General features: G+C 40.9%; 2 protein-coding genes across 3 annotated transcripts; both read left to right on the forward strand.

Annotated features, from left to right (window-relative positions):
• The first annotated feature begins 578 nt into the window (after positions 1-578).
• Positions 579-7,713, forward strand: LOC143011387 (calpain-2 catalytic subunit-like). Its single transcript, XM_076164245.1, has 21 exons — positions 579-925; positions 1,660-1,729; positions 2,156-2,274; positions 2,551-2,684; positions 2,822-2,990; positions 3,120-3,203; positions 3,288-3,373; positions 3,472-3,546; positions 3,654-3,814; positions 3,957-4,126; positions 4,226-4,237; positions 4,327-4,538; positions 4,974-5,010; positions 5,305-5,370; positions 5,465-5,522; positions 5,609-5,673; positions 5,845-5,913; positions 6,028-6,106; positions 6,836-6,952; positions 7,250-7,308; positions 7,398-7,713. Exons 1-21 carry the CDS (start codon positions 689-691, stop codon positions 7,422-7,424), a joined length of 2,106 nt encoding a protein of 701 aa, XP_076020360.1. The 5' UTR covers positions 579-688; the 3' UTR covers positions 7,425-7,713.
• Positions 7,714-8,276: 563 nt separating this feature from the next.
• On the forward strand, positions 8,277-14,840 carry LOC143011398 (calpain-2 catalytic subunit-like). 2 transcript variants are annotated; one of them, XM_076164256.1, is made up of 21 exons: positions 8,277-8,645; positions 8,834-8,903; positions 9,435-9,553; positions 9,640-9,773; positions 9,849-10,017; positions 10,110-10,193; positions 10,987-11,072; positions 11,547-11,621; positions 11,710-11,870; positions 11,972-12,141; positions 12,271-12,282; positions 12,395-12,606; positions 12,807-12,843; positions 12,939-13,004; positions 13,106-13,163; positions 13,252-13,316; positions 13,429-13,497; positions 13,587-13,665; positions 14,254-14,370; positions 14,457-14,515; positions 14,591-14,840. In XM_076164256.1, the coding sequence occupies exons 1-21, from the start codon at positions 8,409-8,411 to the stop codon at positions 14,612-14,614; spliced, it is 2,103 nt and encodes a 700-aa protein (XP_076020371.1). In that variant the 5' UTR covers positions 8,277-8,408; the 3' UTR covers positions 14,615-14,840. The 2 variants fall into 2 exon arrangements, with proteins under 2 accessions (XP_076020371.1, XP_076020378.1); XM_076164263.1 differs by lacking the exon at positions 12,271-12,282.
• The last annotated feature ends 402 nt before the right edge of the window (positions 14,841-15,242 follow it).

Genomic DNA, 15,242 nt, shown 5'->3' on the forward strand with positions numbered 1-15,242 from the left:
ACACCTAAGCTGTTTATTAAGCAATAGAGGCTTGGCTCATCATTCATAATTTCTTATAAAACAAGTAGCTTTGCAAACACATGCATAGTGTAAGCAAAGCGCATGAGTATCCATCACTCCCTGAATAAACCAGCACATCAAACAATGTGTGACTTAGAGAGCTGTTTGATTAAGGATCAGCTTTTGTGTGTAAGGTATAGACATATAAAGGCAGCCTACTTGCTTCTGTAGCCTCCAGATATCAAACTTTGAAGTGTTGTAATGTCATCTACATTCCATGCATTGCTTCATTACACACAGTATCTTCAAACCTCAGTTTCACAACTCTGAGCTATCTGCATGTAACCCCCTCCAATATGTCTCACATGCATATGCGCACAAGCACAAACATAATGTGGCAATGACCGAGGTGCTTCTAGGTGTGTCCCTGTTTGTGTTGCAGCTGTGGTCAGAGGCATCATTCTGCAGATTTGTTTAAAGGGTTGCTCCCGTCTGCTCTGTTTACCTCACCTGTCCTCACCTGTCGCTCAGAGGCCCCTCCCTGTCTGCCTGCCCCTCATGTGACAGCTAAAAAGGAAGCTTGGACACAGATACAACGTGTTCAGCAAGCGGACAGGCCAGCTTCCCAATCAGGAACATCAATCCTGCAATTTAGGGATTCTACAGCAAACACACTTCACAGGTGATAATGACATCCACGGCAGGACGACTGGCCCATGAGAAAGAGAGGGAAGAGGGTGTTGGCACCAACCAGCGAGCGGTAAAGTTCTCTAACCAGGGGTATGAGACTCTGCGTCAGCGTTGTCTGGAGAACGGAAGCCTGTTTGAGGATGACAGCTTTCCGGCAGAGAGCAAATCCCTGGGCTACAATGAGCTTGGACGATACTCATCCAAGACCAGGGGCGTGGTTTGGAAGAGGCCAACGGTGAGAGCCACACTAAAGCAAACATATCAAAAACCCAATGAGAAATATGATCATGTTCTGTATATTTTACTACAACTTAAAGTGGATCATCAGTGCAACACGAGATCTTTGTATTTTTGATCAGCCGAGGTTCCGCATACAAGAGCAAAATCCACGAGTACCTCCATGCAAAAGTATTCAAATGAAAGCTGAGAGACATTACCTTTAGAAAGAGTAGCTGCAAACTTAATGCTTAAAACTCAATTGTTCAACTTGATGGTGTTTGAAGAGGCTATTGATACTACATTTTGGTCTATAGTCAGGCAGATGCAGATTTCATAACTTATTGATATGATCATAGAAGATGTGGTATTGTACTAGTTATTAGAACAAGAGAAATGAAAACCTCATCTGTTCTGGTGATGATTGACAATGGATAAGAGTGTGACTGACACAACAATGCTTGCATGGATAGTGTAATAATGTTTACATAGATCAGCATCAAGTTGCTAGAGCACATATTCTTGAATACTCATCTTTTCACCGATGTATTGTGATCAGGGTATACAGTAAAGTAAGTTGGCTTTAATGTTGAAATGTAGAATATGTCTTTGTAACGTATAACAATGTACTATAACAACCGAATTTGTTAGTTCCCTGCCAAAACCGATTCCATGATTTGTGATAAATCTATATATGGCACTCAAAATTCCTATGATGTGAACTGCGGGTCTTTTGGTTGGTCCCCCTTATAGGAACTGTGTTCTAACCCCAAGTTCATCGATAATGGCGCCACAAGAACTGACATTTGCCAAGGAGCTCTTGGTAAGTGAGAGGAAAGAGGCTGGATGAATAATGAATGGAGATACTTATTAGCTGTGCATTATGTGCGGCACTTCGTGGGATAAATAATTCAAGCAGTGTGATTTATATGACACATACTAAGCACATATTTGAATCTGTCAGGAGATTTAGTCTTGAGAAACATGCAACAGTTCGATTTCGCTGCTTGTATATTTAAAATATGAGTGTGATTTCAACTTGAAGTCCACATTGGTCAATAATGGAATGGATCTATGGATGAATGGATAGATGTATTAATGGGTGGATGGGTGGGGGTTGTGCGTGTGTGATGCCTAAGTAACCACAAACCCTTTCAGTAAAGCCTTTGATTTGTTGTTGCTGTATATCCCTCTTGTCCAATTTCCCAATCTCAGCACAAGCAATCATGTATCTGCTTGTGTTGCCCAGGTGACTGCTGGCTTCTGGCCGCCATCGCCTCTCTGACTCTGGACCAGCGGATCCTGGCTCGCGTGGTTCCCCCTGGGCAGAGCTTTACTGATGGTTATGCTGGAATATTTCACTTCCAGGTCAGATGAAGGTTTCACTTACTAATTGACCTTTTCATTTCATAGCTGAGTTTCATTCTGATATTAGAGCTTACAGTACTACACTATGGTGTGATGAGCAGAGAGCAGGATGTGATTTCCAAGGATTAGATGGCAGAAAGTTTATTGAACTAGGTGAATGCTGGTAATAATCCTTGAATTGAAAGAGTGGTCTCTGTAATGCTTTGTGAAGTTTGTATTGTGCCTGGGGTCAGTGTTCTCTGCTGGATGTGCACTCCTTCAATGTTTTATTCTCAGTTCTGGCAGTTTGGCGAGTGGGTGGATGTGGTGGTTGATGACCGCTTGCCCGTCCAAGATGGAAAGCTGCTGTTTGTTCACTCAGCAGAGGGCTCAGAGTTTTGGAGCGCCCTGCTGGAGAAAGCCTATGCTAAGTAAGGAAAGATTCAAGGTTTCACCCACATTACCCATGATTATCAGGGAGACAGTATTACTCTAAATGTAAATGTAACTAAATGTACAGTATGTAAAACAGGTAGAAGAAATATATGTTGATATTGCTGTGTGACAGGGTGAACGGCTGCTATGAGGCGCTTTCAGGAGGAAGCACCATAGAGGGCTTTGAGGATTTCACAGGAGGAATCGCAGAAACTTACGAATTGGCCAAAGCTCCTCCACACCTCTTCAAAATCATCCAGAGGGCTCTGCAGCTGGGCTCCCTGCTGGGTTGCTGCATTGAGGCACGTCTCAATTTCACAATGATTTGCATGCTGATCTACCAATCAGAAACACCAATAACAATATAGCTTCAATACTGTAAGCCATCAAACAAGCCCTTAACTTTGTATTTTGCCCTCTGGTGCTTTCAGATCACCAATTCCTATGAGACAGAGGCAGTTACAGCCTCTAAACTTGTGAAAGGACATGCATACTCTGTCACTGCTGCACAGGAGGTACAGTATATGCTTTATAATGTTTACAAAAACAACTAAAACATTTTTGTAGTACATTCAAATTGCACTGTGCTCTGTTGCAAGGTTCATCTGCATGGCAGGCCTATTCAGCTTGTCCGCGTCAGGAACCCATGGGGTCAGGTGGAGTGGAACGGGCCTTGGAGTGATGGGTACTGTATATCTATTTGGGCCTACATCCATTACCCAACAGTTACAATCTGTCTCGTTCCACTACTTTCCTTAAATCATGACTGTTTGTAACAATTAGATCCCGTGAATGGAATGACGTCTCTGAAGATGAGAAATCAAAGTTGAATCATGTCGCTGACGATGGAGAGTTCTGGTAAGAAACTTACGCCTCAACCAAAGCATGCTTTCAGTATTAGAGTGACCACTGGGAAGAGAAATTAAATCCTGTGTGGCCGACATTCCTTGTGTTCCTCTGCTCAGGATGTCCTATTCAGACTTCACCAGACAGTTCTCCAAGCTTGAGATCTGCAACTTGTCCCCAGACGCACTGGAGAGCGATGGCACGAGCCACTGGAACCACTACCAGTTTGCAGGGATGTGGAGGGTGGGCTCCACTGCTGGCGGCTGCCGCAACAACCCAGGTACAGGACTCTACATTTCATGCTTAATAGTGCTCTCCAACACAAATGAACTATATTTCATGAGTGAAGTTGGTAGCATCCCCCTTTATCAAGCACTGCTATGTTAATTATGTTTGTGTATGTTTCTTTGTGTCTGTTCCAGCGACTTTCTCCTCCAACCCTCAGTTTGTGGTCCGTCTGGAAGATATGGACGACGATCCCTTGGATGGGGAGGACGGGTGCACATTTCTTGTGGGGCTGATGCAAAAGGATGGACGACGGTACCGTAGGCTCTCCCGCAACCCAGAGACTATAGGCTTCGCCATCTATGAGGTATTACAGACGTATGCAATATTTCACTGAGCTTTTCGACATTTGACTTTACATCCAACTTTGTTTTAACATTCTTTCCATGTTTCTTTTTCTTTACAGGTTCCAGAAATGGTGTGTCACTTCTTCATCGTTCTTGCAGAAGTTGTCCGTGAATTCCAATGCTCTTTTCTGAAGTTTTTCCCTTTTGCATACATTTTCAGTACAAAGGTCGCAGCAATGTCCACCTGGGCGCAGATGTGCTGTTGAGACAAAGAGCCGTGGCGATGAGCAGCTCTTTCATCAACATGCGTGAAGTGTGTGACCGCTTCAAGCTGCCGCCAGGAGAATATGTCATAGTTCCTTCCACCTTCCAGCCTCACAAGAATGGCAGCTTTGTTCTCCGGGTGTTCTCAGAGAAACAGGCTGCTACAGGGTAAAGAGGTTTTATCAAGCTACAGCTGAGTTAATACAGCCACCTAGTGGACAAAACATGGAGGTGAACTTCCTTGCTTAGAAAACCACTATGTTTCAGTCATAACCTACTATGAATGTTATTCCAGTTCTTTTGTTGTTGTTGCTATCTGTCATTATTGAAACAAACATTTTACATGACATTGCGCATACAATTATAGGATATTTTGGAGATCATTTTGTAAAAAGGAGAGAGGGATAGAGAGAAAGAAGGAAGGTTGTATTATAATTACTATTGTTGTTGAAATTGCGATGATCTCATAGGGTAAATACACTTTTTACAGGATGATGTCAAACAGCAATTTAGGCTAGGACAAATCGCATCATAGGCTGTGGTGAAGAGAAGGAGAGAAGCAACAAAAAAAAAGTTCTTTAACAGTCTGTTTATATTTTCTAGTCAATTGGAGGAAGATATTGATGTTACAATAGAGGAGGTAAGAAATCTGCTTTTGTTCATTTATAATGTGAAATATATTTTACTCATTGACATTCATTTGATGTTGCTGCTTTGTTCATTTACACTGTAAAATTGACTTACCAAGCTTAAGTTATGTACCAATTCACCACAAAAGACCCAATTAAATGCAGTAGTAGTTTTGAAAATTACATTTTACAAAGTATGATAGTATAGAATAAAAGGAATGCTTCATAAATCTTCATGAATTGTACATTAAATATGAAGAATCAGTACTTTTATGTGATAAGAGGTGCTGATGTTTCCTTCTTAGGACGAGGTCAGTGACGATGAAGTGGATCCGCATTTCAAGCAACTGTTCCAGCAGATTGCTGGCCAAGTAAGTTCTGATAGAGGAGACATCATTTTAATGTTAAACCAGCTTGGAACAGGAAATATAACTACATGTGTTTTAATACACTCTTTTCAAACAGGACATGGAGGTTTCAGTCTCTGAACTGATTGTGATTTTGAACAGAATTGTCTTACAGAGTAAGTGCATAGATATGTTTGTTTGAAGGACATTTTGGGGCTTTTATTTTTCATGTTTTTGGAGTTCATGCCTTTGTGTCTTTCAGGATCCGAAATCAAGACAGATGGCTTCACCCTTGAGACAGGTCGACACATTATCAATCTACTGGATGTATCCTGTTTGAATTACATTCAACCTTTTCCCCAAATCCCCAAATTCCCTTCCAATTTACTGATGATGGTTTCAAACTCAAATTGTTATCCAGTTTAGAAATAATATTGAAGAAAAATAGTGTCCTGGGTTTGACATGGTCTGGTTTGTAGTAACCTTAATGTTATCCAGAAAGATGAAAGTTCCAAGTTAGGACTCCTCGAATTCCATACGCTTTGGATGAAAATCCAGAAATACCTGGTAAATTCTGATTCAAGTGATATGAAAGGAATGTTGGTAATATTTATCTCACCACTGTGTGCTTGTCTGTAACTGTGCTACATATCATTCCAAACATGTTTGCCGCACGCACAGGAGATCTTCAAGAGTTATGACTCAGACAACTCTGGCACCATGAGTTCCCATGAGATGAGAGGTGCTGTGACTGAAGCAGGTAAATCACTTTCAAACACTCTATAACCTTATTTCATACTTCATCAAATGCATTCAAACCTAGAAGCCACTCAGACAGCACATACCTCCACCAAGGCCACACAGTACAGTGTTGTATTTTGTTGTTAAAGGTCGTCTTATTCATTATTTCACACTGCTTCAATGAATCACTAAAGTCACTAAAGTCACATGAGGTGTTATTAACTCTGCAGCTGGGTGGGTGAATCCTTCCTAATACATGTGACACAAAAGCAACATGACTTCAGTCCATATTTGTAACATTGGCAGATGATCCCAGTAGTTAATATACCTGTTTATCAGGTTATTACTGAAAGGACGGGACAAAAAAGTATTACATGCAACACGTGAACTCACTATCTTTGCAGAGGCAGTACATTCCTTAATGTGCTTATTCCTCCATGCTCGTGGTTTATGAGCTGACCATTGCCAACAACTGCTGCAGGATATATCATACTACACATGGTGGTGTGTTTGTGTGTGTGTGTGACCTGTGGCGGTTAATTAGACACACTGGATGAGCCAGTTTGAGGACTTGAATTCGTTCATCTTTTGTCAGAGAAACCAAACAAGTATGGGTGAGGCTGCAAAACCAAACTGTTCCATGAGCAGCCTGACACCCTTGATCTCCTCCAGGGTGGGATTGATCTACATCTGTTAACATGGCGCTGCATGTGTGTTGTGACTGATGATAGTTGTACTTCTTCCTCAGGCTTCCATGTCAACAGTGATGTGTTGCAGGCCCTTGTTGGTCGTTATGCTGACGTACAGTATGCCATAGACTTTGACAGTTTTGTTGGCTGCCTCATCAAAATGGAAATGCTGTTCAGTAAGTGCCACCTGATACACTGATACAAGTTGAATTGATCATTTACACAGTGGTGCAAAAAAGGTAAAGTGTGGGAAAAAGTTCTGGTCATGTGAGCCACAAATGGGGAAAATCTGTGTTTGGTGTTAACACAAATAAAGGTCACAGGCCTGATTGTTTGATCTCTACATTGAGTGAGTGAGTGATTGAGGGAGTCTGTTGGCACTGTACCAAGACGCATTTGCCTTTCCTTTGATTGGTCACCACCAGGGCAGAGTCCTGTTTGACCACCAAGTCTTTTTTTTGTGTTTGAACCAGAAATGTTCAAGGCTCTGGACAAATCTGACTCAGGGAAGATAGCGTTGGACATGAAACAGGTGTGTAAGATGAGTGAATAAAAAAAGCTACTGGTTAGTTTTATTTCTTAATTTGAGGAACTCATGGTATATTTCGTTCCCTTTTACAGTGGTGGTGCCTGGCAATGATCCTCTAACCCTGGGGACGCGCGAGGATGCCTGTGTGATACCTGCAGAGCGATTTTCATGATTTTCGTCCTTACATTGTTACTAATTTTGACAACTTAACGTTCTATGTGATAACTTGCAGAATAGCAGCACCCCGGTCACAATTTGCCCCTCCAAGTTGACCTCCATATATTGGCCATGAAAGAAGCATCAGAGCAACTTCAAGTTTGCTTTGGAATTTATTATTTCTGTTGTTGGCATATGTGTTGAATGACATATCATGACCATTAACAAAACGGCACCACATATCGTGTATCATGCTGTTAAAAAGAACCCTTATTTAAATAAAAAGTAATCACAAAGAGCTTTACAGCTTTTAAAAAAACTTCAGAAATTAAGTTCCAAATGGCCAAATTCCCAAATCACGTTCCTTCTATCTGTTTTGTATGTTGTTAAAAGCAGGTAAAAATAATTTCAACTGGCAGTTTAAAAAATGTGTTACCAAATAATTAAATGAATAAATATTGTATTAGTGTTTCTTGTTAACACACATAGACATAGACATTCTCCCTTTTATTGTCATTTATTGTGTTGCTAGTATTTGAATATTGAATGATGATGAGCTCACACACACACACACACATGGTTGTTTGCCTTTCAAACTAAATCTCACCTTACCACATTCCAAGACTGCACACAGACACATTCATTAAACTACTGTTTACAAACATTACAAACAGTAACAGTTGAGCCTTTATTTTGTATTTCACTTTAAAGTCCTGATCTACTTTTGACTGTGTCAGACAGATCAACTTACACTAGATGTAGCCTGAGTGCTGTGAGCAAGAACCAGTTTTGTGGTTGGTTTTAACAGTAAGGGGTGGGGAGTGGAGACATCTGAGCTGTACATATCACAGACTGACTGCATAAACAAAGAGAGCAGGTAGACAGTCAAGTAGAGAGCAGGTAGACAGTCAAGTAGAGAGCAGGTAGAGAGCAAGCAAAGCTTCATCATGTCTGCAATAGCAACCAAGCTTCAGCATCAACGAGAGAGAGCTCACGGGATTGGGTCCAACACTCAGGCAGTGAAATACCTCAACCAGGACTTTGAGGCGCTGAGGAGAGACTGTCTGGACAGAGGACGGCTGTTTGAGGATGAATGCTTTGAGGCTTTGCCCTCGTCCTTAGGGTATGAAGATCTTGGACCAGTTTCCTACAAAACCCGTGGCGTTGAATGGACAAGACCCAAGGTGTGTATGGAGATTTATTCAGTATGACATAAGTAGTAGTAGTAGCAGCAGTAGTAGTAGTAGAGTACACAGTGATTCAGTTACACACAGACATTCAAATTAGCACTGAATGGAGACCAAATGCTGTGCAATCGCTCTAGGGAGAAACTTGAAGACGAAATGAATCCAATTTTTCTTTTCTCCCTCAGGACTTATGTCAGAATCCGCAATTCATTGTTGCAAATGCTTCCAGGACTGACATATGTCAAGGAGCACTTGGTAAGACATTCTAAAGAAATATATTACAGTGTAAAGTGTTTATGATATAAACAGTATATGTACTTACATGCCAAATCACATTCAAATGCATTTCACAATTACATATTTACAGTTGTTTTTTTCCTGCCAGTGTGATCTGAGTCTCAATCTAATGCTACATTTACATTGCAAGCTAGAAGGGGATCCACTTTGTGAACAGTAAAATGATTATGTTATGAACTGAATGTCAATATTTAAATTGATTCTTTGGCAGTCACACATCTACACTTTATAAATCCTCGTAAAAAGGCTCTGCTCTGCCCTGCGTCATGTATTCTACATGTATGTGTGGGCAGGACTGGATTCCTTTTGTCAGCAGCTTGTAAGAGTAAAAACAACAGAGTTGACTTTGCCCTAATCGAGGTGTGTGCCAACAAAACAAATACCTTCTGTCTTTTGGAGGTGTGTCCTGAGGCTAAAGTGAATCCACAATGCACGCACAGTAAATCCAGGCGTTACACAGGATTCATCTTTATTAATCTATGTGTTCAGGTGACTGCTGGCTCCTGGCTGCCATCGCCTCTCTGACACTTAATAAGCAGGTGTTGTCTCGGATTGTACCACATGATCAAAGCTTTGATCAGAACTACGCCGGTATCTTCCACTTTGAGGTGAGAATCAGTACATCCTCTCCTCTGACCACTGAACCAGTATAGACTGCTTTGGTTTTCTCACTTTTCCTCTTGGTTGTTCTCAGTTCTGGCAGTTTGGAGAGTGGGTGGATGTCGTGGTCGACGACCGTTTGCCAACTAAAGATGGAGAGCTGCTGTTTGTTCACTCAGCAGAGGGATCAGAGTTTTGGAGCGCCCTGTTGGAAAAAGCCTATGCCAAGTATGGAGCCTTCTTTAGGATCTCATTCTGACTCTCGCTCTGGTCGCATGTTTCATTAACAGTCTCTCTCTTCAGGTTAAATGGCAGCTACGAGGCCCTGAGTGGAGGATCTACCACCGAGGGCTTTGAGGACTTCACAGGAGGCATCGCAGAGAACCACGATCTGCGCAAAGCCGATCCTCACCTTTTCAAAATCATCAGAAAAGCCCTGGACAGAGGCTCTCTCCTGGGATGCTCCATTGATGTTTGTTCTCTCTTTTCATCTTCTCTGTCATCTTGTCTGGTCTGTCCTGATGGGATTTTCTTTTACCATACCAACTTTCTTCGCCCTCTCAGATCACCAACTCGTCTGACTCAGAGGCTGTCACATATAAGAAGCTGGTGAAGGGCCACGCCTACTCTGTGACTGGAGCTGACCAGGTACACACCACCCAATAAATCAATCGATAAACCCATGATTAGTACACTTTTGGTTTGTTTCTTAAGTTGGTTTGTTAAGGATGACTCCACCAATGCACCCATCAACTTATTTTCTACTCAGTAAGAATGTTACAGATATAGTTTTTGGACATAAACAGATAATGTACTCTATCTTGTGAATAATGTATAATAATACTTAAAGCATAATTGTCAAATAGAATGTAGATGTAAAACTTCCTTGCAGTGTCTAGTTTTTGGATGAATCAAATAGAGACTAGCAAACTCATTAGAGCACATACCTCCATCAAGGCCAAACTAGGCCCAGACAAACTATACCTAACTAAAATAATGACTTAACTTGTTTTAGGAAATTCTTAAATGTATCTGGACCTGGAAGAATAATAATTATACCTATTGAGTCTAACATGGAGGAAACACACTTGACACTTGATGTGTGTTTTACTTTGACAAAAATATGTAGCGTGTAAACAATTCTGTCTACACTGACTGGATGTTGGAACACACTTCCTGTTTGCATCCAAATTCAGATAATATTCATGTTGAATGAAGAAATGGGAAGTTAGTATGTAACTTAACTGTATGACTGCAGCAGTTGTCAGTTACTAATTCATTCATATAGCCATTCGTTACATCTTCTTACTAAAGATTGAATATGATCTAATATTGTCATGTATGCCTATTTGAAAATGCTGAAGTTGCAGTTTGGTTTACTGGCCTTTTTTTTTAGTAATACTTTCTGGTTGAGATGTGCTGATCCTTTACTCTGTGTAAGGTGAGCTACAATGGACGGAATGTGCAGCTGATCAGGATCAGAAACCCCTGGGGTCAGGTGGAGTGGACTGGATCATGGAGCGACAAGTGGGTATTTTCCCATATGAACTCTGCCTACTAGGTGTTGTTAACGTGTTTGTTTTTTTTGCTTTTACAAAAATGTCACACACACACATGCACCATCACTCTTCTCTTCATCAGCAGCAGAACCCCAAAAATAAGCCCAAGCTTAACTCTGTGACTCCTTTGGTCCAACAGGTGAAAAGTAGAGCTGTGTGCTATGGTTGCTCACACACACACACACACACACACACACACACACACACACACACACACACAGAGTGGTTAGCTCCGCAGTCAAAACATAGTAACACACACAGTCTTAAAGAGCTTTTTTTTTTGCGACAGGTGTAGGTGGAGAACATTCCATTTGGTTGTATGTCATCTCTGTCTGTGTTGTTTCTCCACATAGTTTGACGTGTGTGTGACTCAGCTTCACCCCCGTGGTCCTCTCTGTGCCTGAGCTGTTCTAATTGGGAATGAATTTGTGTTTTTTTCCAGTTCTCATGAGTGGAAATATGTGAGCGGTGAGGATCGGGCAAGACTGTCTAACAACGCTGAAGATGGAGAATTCTGGTAAAGTTGAAGTGAAAATGTATATTGTAACTTGGTGCTACTTTGAGTTCATGTTTGAGTTCATGTTTCCCTCCTACTTTCCCCATAGGATGGAGTTTTCTGACTTCCTGGTCCAATATTCCCGGCTTGAGATCTGCAACCTCACCCCTGATGCACTCACAGGCGATGACTACAAAAAATGGGCGGAGTCAGAGTTTGAGGAGACGTGGAGAAGGGGTGTATCAGCTGGTGGCTGCAGAAACTATCCAAGTACAGATCCATATCATAGAGATTTGAATCCGCTTCTCGTTTATGCATTTTTTAGATTTCTAGGGTTATGGGATCTGCTGACGTCTGGCTTTACTTCCTAGACTCTTTCTGGATGAACCCTCAGTTTGTCATTAAGTTGGAGGAGCTGGATGATGACCCTGATGATGGTGAAGAGGGTTGCACTGCCATTATAGGTTTGATGCAGAAGAACAAGCGCCGAATGAGGAAAATGGGGCAGGATATGGAAACTGTTGGCTTTGCCATCTATGAGGTGAGCAGCTGTCTGTAAGTTGGCTGTAGAAGTGAGATTGTTCCAGAAGAAAGCATACAGTAAAGTACCAGTAACATTTGCTCCTGTTCTTACGTGTTGTGTGTGTGTGTGTGTTTGTGTGTGTTTTAGCTTCCTGATGAGGTATGTATGCAAATATAGCAATCAGTCTGTGTCTCAAACTGTCATGCAGGTATTAAAGAGATTTATGTTTGTGACGCCCTCGTGTGACGACATTCTGCGTGTCATTTTCCAGCACTTAGGCAAGAAGCAGGTGCACCTAAAGAGAGATTACTTCCTACACAACAGATCAGCAGCACGATCCGAGAGCTTCACCAACACGCGAGAAGTGTGCTCCCACTTTTGTCTCCCACCAGGGGAATACCTCATCATCCCCTCGACCTTTGAACCTAACAAGAATGGAGACTTCTACATGCGGGTCTTCACAGAGAAACAGGCTGATTTCCAGTATGTTCTATTCATGATATAATGGATTAAGCACCATTATCCTATTTTATATAAAAGTAAAAATACACCAGTGAAAATTGTAATGTCCACCATTCAAATGTATACTTACTTATATATAAAGAGAACAAGAATAATCTGAATAGTTTCAGATTGAGACCCATTTGTTTGGTTGTATAACATGAGTTATTGCTTATTTTCAGTGAGATTGATGATCCTGTCGACTGTCATATCAAGGAGGTAAAAGAATAGTACTTCAGTTATTTTTGTGTAAATTACTAAGAAAGATCCGTATTGAAATTGTTAGATAAAAAATTGAACCTGAACTTTTCTAGATTGATGTGGATGAAGACGACATTGGTCACAGGTTCAAGTCCCTGTTTGGAAAACTCGCTGGGCACGTATGTATGCTACATATCAACTTCATAAATAATAACACACTGCATCAGAAAAGGTGTGACATCATTGTTGTTTTGATTGAAATGTGTCATGTGCTTCTCAGGATATGGAGATCTCACCATTTGAGCTACGACGGATCCTCAACCAAGTGATTAAAAAGCGTAAGGGTGGATCATTTCTTATTACTTTGCAGGTAAATTATGTGTAACTTGACAATGGTATTAATTTGTCCCTGTGTTTTACCTTCAGGATCTGATCTCAAAACAGATGGGTTTAGCCTGACAACATGCCGCAACATGGTCAACCTGCTGGACGTATCCTTTACAGCTGCCCTCCTCTTTTTGTAGTTCTGTTAGTTATAATCAAAAAATAATTCATTTCAACTGCACAGAATTTCTGGTATATTCCATAACATTCTCCTCACAGAAAGACGGAAGCGGCAAACTGGGACTTGTTGAATTCAAGATCCTGTGGAGTAAAATTGAGAAATTCTTGGTTTGTTGCTTTATTTTTTAAAGATCCAGTTTACATTAAAGAATCAGTAGAATGTTAACAGTGGATAATATATTTGGTTTGTCTAACAGGAACTGTACCAAAAGAGAGATGTAGACCAAAGTGGTTGCATCTCTTCCTCTGAGATGCGTCTGGCAGTGGAGGATGCTGGTGAGATGCTACAGGCAAAAAATATGGTTCAAAAAATATTATATACATGACAATTATAGCACAGGCTGATTGATTGGCAGACACGTTTTGTGCTGCAGCTTTTTAACCACATTGACCCAATGCTGCATGTGCTTTATTCACTGTTGTTGACAGACTGTTGTCACACCTGAACTCCTCTGTAGTGACTTTGCCTCCTTCTTCACTAGCACTATTGTGAAGATAAGACAAACTATCAGCACCCGCATATTATTCAAAAACCCTGAGCCACTCTCACATGCACATAACATCGGTCCAATTTAGAGGCCTCAGCTATTTTTATTTACTCGTTTACTTATTTAATTTCATGTCATTTTTTATTTTTAGAATTTTTTTACTTGATTTTACGTTATTTTAGTTTCGTAGTTTAGTTTTTAAATGTTGCTTTTTGTTCTTATTGTACGTGGCCCCTTAAATGTTGTGTTAAGCACTTTGAATTGCCTTTGTGTTTGAACTGTGCTATAAACTGTATGTGTGTGTATATATACATGTGCCTTGCCTTGTTGACAGTGATAAACTTTCTCGGGCCGTATCACCTTTGTTTGTTCACAGGGTTTTCCCTCAACAATGCTCTGCATCAGATAGTTGTGGCCCGTTACAGTGAACCGGGTCTCACCATTGACTATGACAACTTTGTGTGCTGCCTGATTCGCTTAGAGATACTCTTTAGTAAGTTTTTGTCTTCATTATCAGATACAGACATTTCCAGACGCAAGACGTGTGTCTCTGATATTCACTCTTTTGATTTACAACAGAGACCTTCAAGATGCTGGACAAGAACAACTCTGGGCAGATAGAGTTGAATTTTTTGGAGGTGAATATTCATTGGTGTTGAGAAATAGGGAGTGATAGAGCTGTGGAGTGATTTATGCTTGTGTTGTATCCACAGTGGATGATGGTGTCCATGGTGTAGAGGAGCTTTGATGGAGATGAAGAATAAAGATGAAGAATCCTGACTTGATTCCTGATTTGAGCAGTGTTCACTGTATCCTATGACACTGCATGCTCTCCACTGTCTGTCATTTGCCTAATGTAACACTTTAATCAAAGGATACAGATACCGGCTGAAAATTGTTTCCATAAATGATTGTTGTATCCACAATTAAACAATCAACCACAAATAAAGCACACGTATGTACTGAGAATACCTTGTCCTCTATAATTTGTTGAGTTTTTATACCTGCAAACAAAGACATTGCTGATACTGAGGGTAAATTGGTAAAAGGATAGGACAGATAGTGATGAAAGGAAAAACAAGATGAAGCATCTTGATAAGGTCTCAATAAGCTGCCTGATGGTCTCAGAGTGAAATCATCTTTAAAGACCGGGGATACAAATAAAAGAGCTGGAAGCTGAGTTTCTACAAAATGCATTTATTTAAAATAGAACAATGTTGCCCAGGCCTTTTGTTTCAATACTTTCTCTACAACTGCTGCTAAGGTGGTCAGTGGCATGTTGTACCCTTATTACAGCATAAACACTCTAACTCCATTTTAGATTTCACACACTTGTCGATTTCAGACTTGCTATAAATGCAATAT

Source organism: Genypterus blacodes, unplaced genomic scaffold, assembly GCF_046128005.1.
Source record: "Genypterus blacodes isolate CSIRO-AG114 ecotype Tasmania unplaced genomic scaffold, CSIRO-AGI_Gbla_v1 ptg000012l_1, whole genome shotgun sequence".
Classification (NCBI taxonomy): Eukaryota; Metazoa; Chordata; class Actinopteri; order Ophidiiformes; family Ophidiidae; genus Genypterus; species Genypterus blacodes.

What these genes read in the sequence shown, in the direction of transcription:
- LOC143011387 (XM_076164245.1), top strand. Translation starts at nt 689, where the DNA reads ATGACATCCACGGCAGGACGACTGGCCCATGAGAAAGAGAGGGAAGAG. An exon ending in TTGATGTTACAATAGAGGAG is followed by an intron (nt 5,011 to 5,304) that starts GTAAGAAATCTG and finishes TTTCCTTCTTAG; the next exon opens with GACGAGGTCAGTGACGATGA. An exon ending in TCCAGCAGATTGCTGGCCAA is followed by an intron (nt 5,371 to 5,464) that starts GTAAGTTCTGAT and finishes CTTTTCAAACAG; the next exon opens with GACATGGAGGTTTCAGTCTC.
- LOC143011398 (XM_076164256.1), top strand. Translation starts at nt 8,409, where the DNA reads ATGTCTGCAATAGCAACCAAGCTTCAGCATCAACGAGAGAGAGCTCAC. An exon ending in CATATGTCAAGGAGCACTTG is followed by an intron (nt 8,904 to 9,434) that starts GTAAGACATTCT and finishes CTATGTGTTCAG; the next exon opens with GTGACTGCTGGCTCCTGGCT. An exon ending in GAGAAACAGGCTGATTTCCA is followed by an intron (nt 12,607 to 12,806) that starts GTATGTTCTATT and finishes GCTTATTTTCAG; the next exon opens with TGAGATTGATGATCCTGTCG.